Genomic DNA, 16,354 nt, shown 5'->3' with positions numbered 1-16,354 from the left:
AAGTGGGTTTTATTTTCTACTAATACTGTGCTTACACCCTGGTGTGTTTTTACATAATTTGTGTCATTTGCTGGAGTGTATGAGCAGGAGCCTTTTAAAAAGTATTTTTATTTTTGCTCTGTCTGTTGGAAACAAGTAAGTGTTCAAAGCAAAGCTTGTAAATATCTCCAAATACTTTCAAGTTGATGCAAATAGTGGGATTTGTAGCCTAAATTGGTTTCTCCTGTTGATTAGTGGACATTTGTGCAGTTGTGCATCATGAGGATGAATTTTAGTTTCATATAATAAATGACTCTGGAAGATTAGTTAATCAAGTTGTCATCCCTTAATAGTTTTATTTAGAATTATTTCTTAATTTTTTTTTCTTTATCTCTATAAAAATCTCTAGAAGTCATTTTTGCTTCCTGTATTTGTGTGTTGCTGATGTGAGACTGAGATTCTGCAGTTAGTGCATTGGTGTGCCTTGAGTTGTGACTAGGAGTGGGCAGACTGCAGGCTTGCCTTGCTTACTGAAAACATAATTTATGCCTGATCCAGAGCATAGCCAAATCCTGCCGTGGTGCCTGTTATGATTATTCAGCTGAGTGCCTCTGGCTGGTGGGTTGTAGTAAGAGTTAAGGACACTAGGTGGTAGAATCACAGACCTTCCACCATTACACTGATGAAATCAGATTATTAACTCCAGGGAGAGCCCCTGTTTTCAAGGCTTTTGGCACCGTTTGGCAGTGGGCTCTGGGAGGGGAGGGTGCTGCCCTAGCAGAGCTCAGGCCCTCTCAGGCTGGGTTCAGCACTTCCCAGAAATGCACCACTGAAGTGCACAGACAGCTTTTAGTGCCCTCCTTGTCCTCTGACTGCTGAGCTTTCTGGAGAAGTTGGTGAGTGCAGGAGTGTTGGTTTGTGTCAAGTGTTGAGTTTGCACAGGGAAGTTCAGCATTTTTCAGAGCTCTCTGGGGAGTTGTCCCTGTGTGCAGCAGTGCTAGCTGATCTTTCACTGAAACACTATCTAAGATTTATGAGACACTCCTTGAGTCTTTTGACACTACAAGAAATTCTAGGAGTCACAAAAATATGTAAAAATCTCCTTCCTATTTTAGTGCAACTGGCTTGGGAATACAATGCAGCAACTGTTCACTAAGGCATCATATCATGATACAAATCATCATATCCAGAGTGAAAAACAATTTGTCTAATTCAGACCCGAAGGGAGATTTAGGACAGGTAATCTTTCATAACTAAAACTGATGAAATGAGGATTGTATTTATGTTGAAACTAAGGCTTTGGACATAGTTCCATAACCCAGCAATACAGAACAGTTTGTTCTGCTTTTTGTGGGTGAAACACTTGGTTTTAAATTAAATGCAAGTTTGACCAAAGTGGTCAGTGGCAACTGACACATGAAATCTGCTGAGCCTCAGTCCCAGGGTGGTATGACTGCAGGTGCTGAGGTCTGAGCTCAGCTCTGCTGACCTTAGAGAGATTCCCAGCTCTGCAGGCTGCAGTCTGGGCCTTTTCCTGAAATTTCTGAAAATTGCTTGGAATGACTTCTCTGTAAGAGGTCAGAAAGGCATCAATGTTCTGAAAAGATTGGCTTGAATACAGATAAATTTTTAAAGTATTATTTTTTCCATATTAATTTACCTAAATATTCCTGCATGAGCACCTCACATCCAAGTGCTCCAAATACACATTGTTATTGTAGGTCACAAACGATGGAATGTAATTATTTTGTGGGAAGAGAACTTTCCTGATGCTGTGGGAAGAAAAGCACATAGCATTAAATTTAAGCATATAAATAAGTGTGAACAGGATTAGGGTCCCAGGAAATTGTTCCCTTCCTAAAGAAACACTTCCTAAGAGTTTGATGCATAAGATACAAGTTTGACAGTGGAATGTTGCTTTTAGGGTGCAGTTTCATGTTATGGCTGGCTTTGAATGTGAACTGTTGTCAGCAAAACAATCCCATCCTTTTCTACCTAAATGCAGCTTTAGGTTTGGTTTTCTTTTTTAGTTTGGATGGCTGAAAGAGTTCTGAGTCTGTTGTGTGCTGAAGCATCTGCTGCTAAGTCAGATGGGAAAGAAAGAATCTTATTTTCCCTTTAATTGCCCACAAACTTAAAACCTTTTCTGTCATGCTGATGCCCTTTTTTATCTCTTCATAGCAGTTCAGCAAATCACAGTGTGTTATGTTAAAAACTGCTTAAAAATGTTAGCCTTCTATTTTTCTATCTCAGTCAGTAAGTATGGCCAGAAATCCATGGGTTTAAGACTTGTGTTGCTAGTTCTTTATTAAAATCTGGTTTATGAGGAGATGAGAAATTGCTACATGACGAGGAAATCTTAGACTTGTATTCTCTGATTTCCATTACATCTGTAGAAGGTAGCTGTTTTTCTTTTTTAAATCTTTGTGCTGTGAAATGTCTATTGAGATTAAATCTTTAATTATATTTAGTAGTTCATTGTCAGCATGTTTTCTTAGGAGTCCATTTTCTTAAAAATCCATTATTTACGTGTGAGACTTGGTTTTATTTTGGGAACTTGCAAAGACAGATGCCTGAAGAACATTGTGATCTTTGAGTAGCTGCAGATTCTGCTTGGAAAATTTTACAAACAATCTTTTTTTGGTTGGTTGTTTTTTGAACTTATTTTTGGTTACTTGAGGAGGGCTATGTGTTGTTGTTTATTTTTAGTATTACAATTTTTAAAAGTTAAAACAACTCAGTACCATGCTGCTTTTGTGTAAGCAGACATGTAATAGCAGAGCAGCAGGTGGTTCCTCTAGTGCAGTTCAGAGCTCTGCTAAGGGCACTTTTTGGCCTTTTAGTTTATTTTGCCAACTTATCTCAAGCTGTAAGATGATTAAGCTGCTGTCCTAACAAGAAGGTCTGTTTCTGGAAACTTGAATTTAAGTGTCTTGTTTTAGATAAATATGTCATTTAGCTTGTACCGTGGTTTATGGCTGTTAGTCTGGGGTAGGTAGGGAACATGCATTTGTCATTGTTAGTGGAAATCTTAATCACTTGTGTCTTTATAGATTCCTCGTAGTCAGCACTTGTTTAAAGATGACTTTCCTTCAAAGAAAAAGTTACAGTTTGTAATTAGCTTTTGGGGCATTACTTATTTTATTGCATTATTATATCACATTTTTAATAGAAAATTAAATAATGCCAGAATTGAGGTTAACATTTTTAGAAAACGTCTGGAGTTAGTTATTGTTACAGGTTATTAAGTGAGATCTACTCATTAAATCTGATAAACTCAAAGAAAATAGTTTCTGATTCTTTTAATGGGGCAGGTGGCCTCAAATTCCCTGTTTTGTTTATGAGGAGTTTGTCTCTTCAGCTGTATACAGAGGAAGGTGAAACAAATACATTCATGTTAGTTAGGCAGTAAAATATTGGTTCAGAACAAAACCAGCTGGTTTTAAACTGGATTTTGTTTTGAAATATGAATTGCATCTCAGATTATCAAATAGTGTTGTAATTGCAAAAATAGTATGCAGGGTCAAGTTTCCTAGACTTGCTGGTGTTTATGTCTTTGAATTTATTATGTACAAAAATAGTAGTTTAACAAAAGCAGAGAGACATGCTGGGACAACAGGAGGCATCTGACTAAGGCAATGTTTGCAGTAAAGGAAAGGGATTTAGCCATGGAGCAGTGAGTTGTACAATGGGAAGATTTGTGGCTGTTGGATAAGAATAGTTAGATTGGAGTCCTGAGTGAAAGCTGAGGTGCTACTGTCATGTTAATAGTGATGTAGAATGTTTTACCCTGATACTCTATTTAGGCATTAGTGAGAATTACACTGTCACAAAATTAGCAGTAAAAAGGCCTTTATGTATCAGGGTTAATAACAGGATAGTTTGTATCTTGTGAAAGGAGACAGCCTCTTTCATCCATTCTGAGAATTGCCTTTGCACCACCAACCACCTCTTCACGTTATAGTAATAGATTAGACCAGTGATTTGTGTTTTTCTGTTCTTGTTGGAACTCTTGGATCTTCAGTTGCGTATATTGATGTGCAGTGGAAGAACCAGAAAGCTCCTTTTCAAACTAAAATTAGAAAGAATTCAAAGAAAGTAAACAACCCATATTTTGGTCCAAAATGTGGTGCAGGACTCTTGAAGCTCAGTGTACATTGCTGTGTAATACAGATTTCAGGTGTGTGTTAGGCTGGGGTTTGGGGTGGGAAGAAAAGTTCACAGGGCAGCCCCAGGGCAGGGAGGCACTGCCCTGAGAGAGTGCCACAGAGCCTTCCAGCAACTGGATTGTCCAAGCATTCTTCATTTCTCTGATAGATGTTTCACAAAAACACTGCTTAGGGCTCTTGAGTAATGCTGAGAAGCCTCTTGCACCTGGGTCAGGTTCTGTGGGGAAATGATTCCCTGCTTGCATTGTCCCTCTGCTCCCAGTCCCTTGGGAACTGTGCAGTGTCAGTCCCTGCCAGGGACTGCAGGTTCTTGAGCTCAGTCATGCAAACAGCTGCTCTGCAGGCTGGGTGTGAGACTTGGACATTGACACGGTTCCCATTACAGTTCACTTTTCTATAGAAAGAGAAAACAGAAATTTGAAGGCAATTCTGCTAAGGATTGTATAGGTAAGAAACCCACTCATGCTGTGAGTGAAGGAAGGGAAGAGCCCCCTTCTGAACCCATAACTGTTGCTTTAATTTTGTGGTCCCTCCTAGGTGGCACTCGAGTTTGTTGCATTCAGAAGTGTCAGGCTGCTGGGGGTTTATAGCCCTTCCTGAAGAATATATCATTCCTGGAGGTGTTTCTAAAATGCCTGGTAATTGGACCTTGGAGGAATTTTTTGCTGCTACTGGTTATTGAGCATGACACCTTAGCAATATCTCCTTCAACAAAGAAAAGAACAGCTCTGTGTGTGTGTAGTATTTCAAGACAAAAGCCACAGGTTGTTACACCCACATTGTTTGAGGTTTGTCCACTGAACAAGGCCTGTGGGTGTTGTTGTGTTCTGAGCTGGCTGTTGAACAGACAGGAGATGTCAGTTCTGTGAGTTAAGCAGCCGGAGCAGGTGGAAGGTGTCCCTGTGTGTGGTGCGGGATTTGGGGGATTGGGCTGATGATCTTCAAGGGTCCCTTCCAACCCAAACCCCTCTATGATTCAGCAAAGCCATAACAGTCATAGGAGACAAAAATCAACATGAAAAGTGTCACATCAGAGTGTGTATGCAAGGGCTGCACTGGAGGTGCTCTGTGCTGGGGCACAGTTGTAAACACACAAAAAGGACAGGAGTTCCTGCACTGTCAGGATTACCCTGTGCAGCTGCATGTTCCCTATTGCACCACGCTGCACATGATTCCTCCTGCAGGGATAAATCCTTCCCTGTCAGGGTGGGGAGGCCCTGGGCCAGGTTCCCACAGAAGCTGTGGCTGCACCATCCCTTGAAAGTGTCATGGCCAGGTTGGACAGGGCCTGGAGCACCCTGGGATAGTGGAGGGTGTCCCTGCAAGATCAGCTTTAAGGTCCTTTACAGCCCAAACCGTTCTGATTCTGGGAAATACTGATTTTCTGCACAAATCTGGTAAAAAGTGCAAAGTCTTAAACGAGCCTAATGTATTTTGCTATTTGAATTAGTTTAAAATGCATTTAAGCTGATGAGTTGCATCTCTTTCAGTGCTCTAGATTTAATTTTTTCTTTGATGAACAGCTAGAACATATTTAGGCTTAATAATTAAATTTCATGGCATATTATCTTTAATTTTACAAGATTTTTGTGAGTGATGGTTTGAGCACATTTTCCTGAACTTACTGATCATTTTGTTGCATATTTTATTTTTCTCTGTCGCGATTTTTAAAAATTTGCTCTGTCTAGGAAAGACCATTACAAATCCTAAATTAGATTTTCTTCCCTTAGACTGCAAAGAACACATCACAGAAGATGCCAAACCAGAATCCATCAGTGACACAGCTGACCTGTCTCTGCCACCTGAAATGCCGATTTTAATTGATTTCCATGCTCTGAAAGATATCCTGGGGCCCCCCATGTATGACATGGAGGTAACATCCTCATTTGTTTGTTTGATGCTGTTTCTGGCTGATACAATTATTGCTGTTGACCGAGTCTGTACAATGTAAACAACTTCAAAGTATGTTAATAACAACACTGTGTTTCTTTATGTTCCAAAAAGTGTGTTTTCACCTAAAGGAGTTCTTTTCTTTTAATTCAGGGTATGTAAATAATATAATGCCCTGACTTTCCTGTTAGCAAAGGTTCCTGCAGCAGTGCTGAAGAATGTGGTGGTGTGGGGATTTTTTTTTTCAGTTTGAAACAATTTTGCTTTTGTTTGGGGGTTGTTTGGTGGTCTTGGGAAAGAAGCCAAAAGTAGAACCCAGGAATCCTGTCTGTTCAGCAGCTGTGCTAAGGACTGTCCCTCATACCTCCTTTAAAGCCAGGCAGCATTTTTGGGCATTAAAACCTCTTCAGTTTGCACCAGAAGTTCTCAGACATTCTTTAGGTTAATGTGACTCTTAGCTATTAAAATGTTTTATGATCAGTCAGGCACCTCCAGTTCTGCTCCTCACTAGGCATAGTTCAGATTTTTTTTGCTTTCCCCCATCTGTATTTTGCTCCATTCTATGGAAATGCCATCAGTTAAAGTAGTTTCTTAGTTTGGGATTCTCATTTCACCAGTGACAGTGCAATTGTTCTCTGTTTCTGAGAACTTTCCTCTTACAATTATTTTCTCCGAAATCAGAGGACCAGACTTCCAGTGGGATTTGAAGAACCAAAAGGAGGGGACAAGGTGATTGTGATTGCAGGAGAAAATGAACAATTGTGATTGTTAAGGAATGAATCAATTTTTGAACCTGAACTGAGGCTTTTGGATATCAAGATTTTATCATGGAAGGATTCTTAAGGAAGAGACAGAAGCCAGGATACAAACTGAAAGGAGACAGTGCCATTGATTGTGACAGTGGCAGTGGGAGAATGGGAGGCAAGGAAGAGAACTGACCAGTGCCTGGGGACTCTGGGCTGAGTGCATTCACATGGGTTCTTTGGTGATTGATTTTTTACTTTCAGAAATTAGAAGAATTTGCTCTTTAGGCAAATGATTGAGTTGTCAGCAACTTACCTTTGTTCTTTCCAACTCCCAGAAGCCTCTGTACCCAACAGGAAGATCACACAAATGTGAAAATTCAGTGCTAATATGGGACTTTCCTTAGGTGTTCTGCCTGGTGTCAGTGTTGTTTCTGGAGTTGAATATTCATTTCAGTTTGGTAGTGTGCCTGTGTTGGAAAATAATTTCTGCTACTTTGTCTTTTTTCTGTACCATTAAGTAATGCAAGTAATTTTTTTAAAGTGTGGTTTTTAATTTCAGGTGTACAAATACAGGAGGGCTAGGTGAGGGTTTTCTTTTGTGGATTTTTTGTTTATTTGTTGTGGGGTCCACAATAGGTGCCATGAATTTGCAGATAAGCATTTAATGGATCTGCTGGCCTGTGTAAACTGAAATAAGACTGACTGAAGCTTGTGACTTCTCTATCAAAAGATTTTCTTAACATTTCTGTATTTAGAAGGCACATTTAGTGCATAAAGAGAAGTAGAGATGAATCCACACAGACCAATTCCCCAAGCAGCCCAGGATTTCTTTTCCTGTTCTATTTGTTGTATGTATTGAGTGACTATTTTCCAGTACACACTTTGGTTTTTTCCATGTAGACTACTCAGATAACAACATAAGTCCTATTTTAAGGAATTTTTCCAGCCACTGTGTTACTACTTAGAATTTTCTCAAGTCCCCCCCAGGTTCTTTGGAGGAGCAGAAGCTCTGCCCTGGCAGGTGTCTGAGCCTGGCTGCTGTGGGTTCTGCTCTGTACTCACAGGCTGGGTCTCCTCTCTGCGACCTCAGAGCTTCACCCTGGGCCTGCATTTGGCCATTTATCAGCAGCTGAAACAAAGACACCGTGGAGGCAGCCACAGTGTCAGTACCTGCATGGGGCTGAGCAAATGGAACTGAAAACATGACACGACTTCATTGATCTGTTGTCCTTCAGGGGATTCCTGACACAGGGATTCATCTTTCACCTTTCCAGGGCATTGCTTGGCTATTGTCTACACAGCTCTCCCAGCAGGAAGACATGACAGAATATTCAGATGGATTAATTAATTTATCACAAATAAATAATCTTATGTGTCTCTCTACAGAGCAACTGTTGGATTAAATCACATAGTGAGGCTTTGAAAGAATAATCTTGACAGTTTAAAGTGCAGAAAATTTAATGAAATGTTTCAGCACAGCACACTTTTGAGGGAAAGGATTTCTAACGTATCCAGTGGGTTTATAACAAACTGTTTGTATTTTTGGCTTGGATTTTAGTTTGTATTTTGAGGGATTTTTTAGCTTCAACCCTTAATTCTGCTCAAGTAACAAGATATTGTTGGCACCATAGGCAGGTGCATCAGGATTGGTTTATAGCCTCGTAACTTGAGTGAAGCTGAAGGGACAGAAGCTGTATGTCAGGGAAATGGCCTGTTCTAGGAAATGAAAGTGCAGACGCCATAGAAAAATGGCTCTGGTTCATGGGCCATGCACAGTTCTAATTAGGGAAAAAATTAGAGTGTCTTTCAGAAGCAAAACCTGGCCAAAGCATATTGGCATTTTTAGCTAAGAACTATCAGTCTTGTGGTGATATTTCTGGGAAATCCTCCTCCCTCAGAGGGAAGCCACTGTTAATGCGCTTTGCCAGCAGTGATTTGCCAGGGAATGAATCAGAAGAGTAGAAAAAACGTTGGTACAGTCAGGCTGGGAGAACCTGTGGAAGGAAAACAAACATGCTAAAGGCCAGCAAGTGATGAACTGGTTCTCATCTTCCCATTGTGAATGAAGGACTTGCCAACTTCTTGTCCATTACACTGACCTGGTGTAGCTCCAAAACTGCAGATGTACTGAAATACTCTAAAATTTGTAAATGACTGTGCTAAATGTTAAGACTTCAATTTTGCAGTGTCCTGGCAGCTAAAATGCATCTGACATGCATTTTATGTCATGTACATATGTCCAGTTACTCAAGGTACAGCAAAATCACAGCTGGTTTGGTCTCATCTACAAAAATTCTCAAAGCCCAGGATTCCATGTAGGTCAGTGACATCTTCATCATCTGACAGATATCACCAGCCATCAGCGGATTCAAATGGTCATTTTTAATTGAAGTTGTTTAGAAAGTGTAAGAGAGGATTTATTCTAATTTAAATTCATCTGACTTTGGTGAGAAGAAATTATTCAGAGTTGCCAGGAGCGATTCAGTCTTGTGTGGCTCCCTGGAACACTTTGTAGGTAGCTCATGTAGTCCAGTGTGCTTTCCTCTGAGTGTTGGGGGTTCTGTGGCTCTGGCTGTGTTTTGGGATTTCTGAAAAGCTGCCAGGCATTTGCCAGGCTCAGTAAAGGCTCAGCTGGGGAAGTTACAGCAGGAGTGCTCCAGTCTCTCTCCAGGACATCAGGAGAGGTTGCAGGTAATGAACAGGGGTCCAAAGGTGATCAACACCCACTACACAGCCAGTTTCTCTTATCAGATCTCAACTGACTTGTGAACATAGGAGGAGGTACCTGCCTTGTCAGAGGATAGAGGAAAGAGCCTGAGCTAACTGATGGGTCTTTAGAACTATCTGGGGTTTGATTTGTTGTCTCATTTGCAGTGTTCTTCCCCTGAGCTCTCAAATAGTCTCTAAACTGTTTTCAGTTGATCCAGGCTAAAAAAACTGAAACAAAACCTCCAATTCCACAGACCTTGTTGATGGCTGCTTTGGCCTCCAAGAGGGTGTGGACAGTTAATTTTGTTCATTGCACCTGTACTGTTTGAAACCATGACAGTTTGCCAAAATAGCAAAGGGGAATGTTCCAGCACTGTTGGACTTCCTGTGACCAGGATGAACTGACTCTGTTAAGCTGAGTTACTAAGTAGTTTCTAAAATAATCAGAGTAAATCACTGTAACTAATAACACACAGAGACTGGATACAGAAACTTATGTTAGCAAAAATGGAAATGCTTGGTGAGGTTTTTTGATACCCTAAAAGTGAAACACACTGTTCTGTACAGTTTTCTTAAATGCTAGAAAAAGAAAGATTGATTCTTAGCTGAATCATACTAAAGGAAGCAAATGGCAGGATGTTGATGCCTGCGCACAGGTAAGGGAGAGCCTCAGGAGAAGGGGCTGTGTGGCTTTGGCTGCCAGTGTAGCTGCTGATTGCTTGGCTGCTTGTAATTCCTAAAGGGACTCTGTCAGGTGTCCCCTCTGCCTGGCCTGGGAACACGTTCCTGCTGTTCCAAAGGGGGTCTAGATGTCTGCAGGGAACAACATCGGGGGCTTGGCTGGCCACAGCTCGGGCAGTGCCACCACCTTTAAAAGGCTTTTAGGGAACACTGGGGAGCAAAACTAGCTTTGTCACAGGAGTAACAGTCAGGGCAGACACACCCCAGCAGATGGGTTAAGTCACATAAACATTCAGTCAGGACTGACCGAATGCTAGAAGCCCTTTGAGGAGAAAGATTCTTACGGTGTTTTGGAGGGTGGGAAGGTTTCAAGAATGACACACCCAGATGTTTGCCATGGCCTTAAGCTAAGCTGCCACATACAGCTCCTGTTGTGTAATTGGTGTTTACACATATCCGGAACTACTGCTGCGTTAAATAATGAAGTATAAGAGATTAGACGCTTGCCTTAACTTTTGTGTTTTGATGGGTACGGTTGTTTCAAAGCCCACTGCTGACCAGGTTTTTTCTGGCTGTTTCCCCTGAGGTGTCGGAGCGGCTGAACCAGCCGGGGGTGGCCATCGGGCTGGCGTGGACACCGCTGGGAGGGGAGATCATGTTTGTGGAGGCCAGCCGCATGGACGGCGAGGGGCAGCTGACACTCACCGGGCAGCTGGGGGACGTCATGAAGGAGTCGGCTCACCTGGCCATCAGCTGGCTGCGCAGCAACGCCAAGAGATACCAGCTCACCAACGGTGGGCACTGCCCCCCCAGGGACCCTGCCGGTTACTCGCTGGGCACACGCCACACACAGGGCTTCAGCCATCAGTGCTGCCTGGAGATCGGCTCCACAGTGCCTCTGGGTAGCTCTTCCCAGCTGCTGCCAAGCCGAGGTGGTTGTGGCCTGGCAGAACAGGAGTTGTGTCTCCCTGCCCTAGCCTGGAAGGTTTGGGCAGCCTCAGTGCCAAGGTGCTTCTCCTTGGTTGTGGCAGACACTGTCTCTGACTCACTTTTACACTCAGGCTTTCCAGCAGTATTTTCATGATGGAGACATAAGGAAGTCTGTAGTTTTTCTCTGACAGGTTCTGTTAAAAGGTTTTTGTAATCTTGAGTATTTTGAGAATGTTAGGTTTGTATGGCAGCTGTGGAACTGCAGTGCAATAGGGCTCTGGACAAGAACATTTTAACTATTTTTTTGTCCAAACCTCCCAGGACTTGTGGCAGTGTCCTCTCTAGATTGATCATCTGCTGATCAGGCGAATAATTGACCAGTATCTGTCACTATTTCTGGAAGTTTAGATATGTTAAAAAGCAAAATGGAATTAACGTATGAAATGCTGCAGGCATTACCTGTGTGCATGTTTATCTCTGGTTTACACTCCATGTACTCCATTACAGGTGAAAGGCCATAAATAAGAGTTTCACTGTGTTATAATTGTGAGTTTCTGTGGAGTGTTCTCCAAACATTGACACTGATGGTTTGGGACATAAAAATTTTGTGTAGAAATTCCTTGGTTTCCACATTAATCCCTACTCTCAATTTCCCAATGCATGCAAAAGCCGGGCTTATGGGTTATCATGTTACAGTTTTTTCTAGGAATCTGGATGTAGGAAAGCTCACTGTGATTTCTCTTTTAGGGCTGCTGCAATATTGTGTTGTTTTTTTCAGCCTGCTGTTAATAAGTAGTGCCAAGGCTTTTAGTTCTTGGTGGGCTTTTAGAATAAAGACCAGGAACAAAATGGGTTTAGATTTCTAACATTCAAACCGTTCTTTTTCTCCTTAAGCTTCTGGAAGTTTTGATCTCCTTGACAACACTGACATCCATCTGCACTTCCCAGCTGGAGCTGTCACAAAAGATGGACCATCTGCTGGTGTTACCATAGTAACCTGCCTTGCTTCACTCTTCAGTGGGCGGCTGGTGTGCTCAGATGTAGCCATGACAGGAGAAATTACACTAAGAGGCCTTGTTCTTCCAGTAAGCATCACTGGAGAAAAGAGCTAAGTTGTATTAATTCTCCCTGTTCTGGATATAAAATCTGTTTATAGCCACTTAAATAAGAGTGGATCCAGAGCCTTGCTGGATCATTCTTTAGCACCACTGCAGTCTCTGCAGTTGGAAGAGGCCAGGCTGCTGCAGGACTGCCCCACTCCTCTGCTTTGCCTTTCAAGCTAAAGCAAGCCTTGATGTGGCTTTTTGGGAAAATGCCTTAAAATGTCTACTTGGGAAGGAAACCTCAAAGTCTTAAAATGCAAGATGGCTCTAAAGTCTGCACTGCAGTTTCTAAATGTACTTCCTCAGACTGTTGAACAGAACTACCTCTGGTGTCTTTGAAAAGTTGTTTTAAAGCTCTCACAGTAACTGCACACAGGTTACTCCTGAATCCAGGGATCTGCTTCTAGGTTTCTCTCCAATGTAGGTCCTTGTATGTAGCTCAGCCAAAGGGGGTTTCCATAAAGCTTTGTCAAAGCATGAAGGCAAAGAAAGTGTTAAACAGAGTTTAAAGTGTCAGTGGAGCCTGGCACAGGTGCTGAAGCAGATGTGGGAGTTGTCATCTCCTACAGATGCTGGCCAGGAGGAGGATGAAGCTGGAAATCGGGGATAGGATTTTGATAGGATAGAGACAGAACTAGAGGTGCCATGGTAGACAGTGGCCCGGGAGGCTCTGGGGGCAGAGACTGACAGGACAGGCCCCTTGCAGTGACTGCTGGGAGCCAGCTCAGCCCTGCAGCCAGCCTGTCCTGACTGCCCCAGGCAGTGGCCACACTGTCCTCCTTCCCCGAGGTAGTCTGGAATGCTGCTGTTCCCAGTGACTGAATTCCCAGGGCTGTGCCAGGGGCTGCCCTTGCTGAGTGTGCAGCACTGCCCAGAGCTGTGGGTCACTGTCAGGATCATGGTTCACTCCTGCCCTGTCACAGCAGCCCAGGGTTTGCCCTCTTACTGTAACACAGGCCCTTCCTCTCCTCTGAAGCACTGTGAAATTCCAAGTTTCTGCTCTCAGGTGGTCTTTAGGAATAGAAAGGAGTTTGGAGGAAGAAGCTACAGCTGTAAAAGAAATCCTAATTTAACGCCTGTGTTTACATCTCATAAGTAACTCAACCCAGAGGCTGAATGGAGCAGTGCCTCTCCACTCCATAGGTTTGCTTTGCTATGTATATTTTGTTCTACAGCTCAAGTTATTTTTCAAGACATTGCTTCCTTAAGACTCTTTTCCCCCTAACTCTAACACTACTTTATCTGAAAAATCTTCTGTTCCTAAGCAAGTACGAGATCTCAGCACAATATAAAAAAGATGGAGTGAAGGCCACTCATGTTAAAGAAGTTCCTGAAAAGCAATGACTTCTACTATAGATTCTCTTGTACCTGCACTCCTAAATTTATTTTTCTCATTATTGGCTGTCAAAGTATTCTTTCTGCAGCATATTAACATATTTCCCTCATTAAGCACATGATGAGCTACAACTGACTGCATTTTTAATTGCTTTCCTAAATGACTGAGGGAGGCAGAACCTTTCATCAAAATTTAATTCCGGGTGTGAAGTTACAATAATTATTAGATCAGTTCATTGTTTTTATACGTTTTTCTTCTCCTCCTTAGGTTGGGGGAATTAAAGACAAAGTGCTGGCAGCACACCGGGCCGGACTGAAGAGAATTATCCTTCCTCAGAGGAACGAGAAGGACCTGGAGGAGATTGCGGCGCACGTGCGGCAGGACCTGACCTTTGTGCTGGCCGCGGGCCTGGACGACGTGCTGAACGCCGCCTTCGACGGCGGCTTCGCAGTCAAGGCCAGCCTCGAGCACTTCAACAGCAAACTCTAGGCACAGGCTCAGGTCTCCTCTCTCTCCAGTAACATAGTTCTTGACCTCTTTCAGCTACATTTAGGTGTCAGGTACAGCTATGAGCCAAAGGGGATTGTTTAAATGGGGGTGTCAGTGCCGTCAAAAGGCAGATGCTGCTGCTGCAGTTACCAACCTGGAACTGCACTTTGTGGGCAGTTGCTGCTTCTCATCAGCAAAGAATCTTAAATCTCATCTCCTGATGGATTTGAGCATGAGAACATTCCTTAGCCTGTCAGGCACCTATGTATGTATGTGGCAGCATCTAGTCACATCCTTAAAGAGGGAATAATGTGCAACAGGAGAGGGGCTCATAGGTGGGGTTGTTACAAAAAGCAAACTGATATAGTGTAAGTTTACTTATTTACAAAATACCTGTAATAATTGAATAATGAATAATAATGTGCTAAGGAGCAGCAGTATTGGGGGAAAATAAGGGTTTTGAAATCTAAAAAAATATGCTTAAGGCATCTGAAGAGAAGCACTATGGCCTAATAAATGAAGATAGGAAGCTCTTTCAGTACCTGGTTGTAGTTTGTAGCAAGGCCACTGCAGCTACCCACTGTCAAACGCAGGAAGCAATGCCAAAAGTGAAATGTGGGAATTGCTGTGTAGGAAAGGACAGAACACATCAGTTCCCATCTGCACAGCTGTCCCTGCAGCAGCTTGAGGCCTTAATGAAAAAACCCAGTAATGTTCTGGAGGGACAGAGTGCATGTCCTTCATTCCCACCCACTACAAACCCATTTGGTTCTGGGATGCCAGAGCGTGGAGGTTCACCTGTGGAAATTAAATCCTGAAAATTCTGAATCATTATTCACTGTGAATAATGCAAGGTTCAAGAAATCCGGTAGCCTCCCTGTCTTGACAACTTTGTCTCTTATCTCCCCTTGACCCTCAGTGAGAACTGCACTTCAGTGTGTGATCCGGGCCTTTGGCATTGTTTATTCCGGGGTCAGCCCCACAAGCAAATCCTGGATGTTGTTACATCCTTCTCTTGTTCACTGGTTCTGAAACAAACCCCAAAGTGCTTATGAAACACAAACTGTACCAGTGACAACAGCCTGTTCTAGAAGCTGCCTGAAAATTAAAAATAAGTTTGCTTTGCTTTCATTTTCCTAGCTAACAAAGATGATTTACCTGGAACATAACAGCACTGATTGTAATAAATTCAGTGAAATTTCAACACCTATTTTACAGAAGATTTTACAATTTCGACAAAAGACTTAATCTAATAAAACTATAAAAATAAAACATGCTTCTGTGTCAGTATTTAAAGAGCTCTACTCAAAGTCACTCACATGCCAAGTTCCAAGACTACAGCGAACAGCCCCAGTCTCAGCACATTCTGCCTCATGAGAAACATGCAGGGAAGAAGTGCAAAGAAACTTCCCCGAGGAAAACCCCAGCCCGGTAACTCTGTGCTTTTGATCAAAGCAGGAGGGGAAAATCCTTTACCAAGCAGATGGAGGAACAATCCGGCACTGCTCTGCACTGGTAGAGCACTGACATGCTCGGAATTCCAGCACACTCTGTTTACACATGGACAAAACAAATCTGCATTTTTTAAAAGGAGAATAAGGACTACTAAAAAACATTTCCAGCATGGCAAAACAGGGAGCTGCTCCCCAGAAAAGTTAAAGGATGACTTTCTGTCTGACACATCACTCCCACTCCTAAGTCTTGTCCCCAGGGACTCCACATGAAGGTGAGGAGTTTAATGCCATGCTGAAGATAATGCCAGGCATTTACTGCCAGCTCTTCCTGTTCCCTGCTGCCAGAGCTGAAAGCTTCTGTTACTGTGTTGAGATTTTTTACAACAAACATAAGCATTACCCATTACTGCAGACACTACAGCCACACTTCAGTGCCTTTTGTTTTGCTTTCTCTGAGCACAATAATCCTGTGCAGCAGTGAGCCAGAGCAGTGCACATCTTCTGAAGGGATGTCAATACCCTGGGAGGCACCTGCTCAGGAAGAGTTAGATGGACCAGAGATTGAACTTGTGTCCCTCAGAAAAATAGCCCCAACAGCTAAAGTTTATCAAAAGTAAAAGCAGTGGTGGCTCCTTTCCTGTATCCACACTATAAACTGCTGCAGACAGTAACTATCCCACTAAAACATCAACTGCTTTAATCACAGCAGCTTGGAAAAGATTCTGGATAAAACAACAGGACAGGCAGGATTACAAAACCATTCACCTGCTTTAATTTTAAAGCACTACTGCAAACAAGAACTAGCAGGAACTGTCACAACAGAATCAAAATATTTACATCCACATTTGTCAAACATTTTAAGGCCTTT

At 42.5% G+C, this 16,354-nt stretch overlaps 1 protein-coding gene across 2 annotated transcripts in view; it reads left to right on the top strand.

Moving 5' to 3' along the window:
- LONP2 (lon peptidase 2, peroxisomal) overlaps positions 1 to 15,304 on the top strand; it is a 37,332-nt gene extending 22,028 nt beyond the window's left edge. For both annotated transcript variants that reach the window (XM_066327896.1, XM_066327895.1), the window contains 4 exons: positions 5,879 to 6,021; positions 10,761 to 10,968; positions 11,999 to 12,189; positions 13,811 to 15,304. In XM_066327896.1, coding sequence (XP_066183993.1) covers positions 5,879 to 6,021; positions 10,761 to 10,968; positions 11,999 to 12,189; positions 13,811 to 14,032 — 764 coding nt within the window. In that variant the 3' untranslated portion in view covers positions 14,033 to 15,304. The remainder of the gene's footprint in view (positions 1 to 5,878; positions 6,022 to 10,760; positions 10,969 to 11,998; positions 12,190 to 13,810) is intronic.
- Positions 15,305 to 16,354: the final 1,050 nt, after the last annotated feature.

This window comes from Sylvia atricapilla, chromosome 12, assembly GCF_009819655.1.
Source record: "Sylvia atricapilla isolate bSylAtr1 chromosome 12, bSylAtr1.pri, whole genome shotgun sequence".
In the NCBI taxonomy this organism is placed as follows: domain Eukaryota; kingdom Metazoa; phylum Chordata; class Aves; order Passeriformes; family Sylviidae; genus Sylvia; species Sylvia atricapilla.
This window is presented reverse-complemented; position numbering and strand designations above follow the sequence as displayed.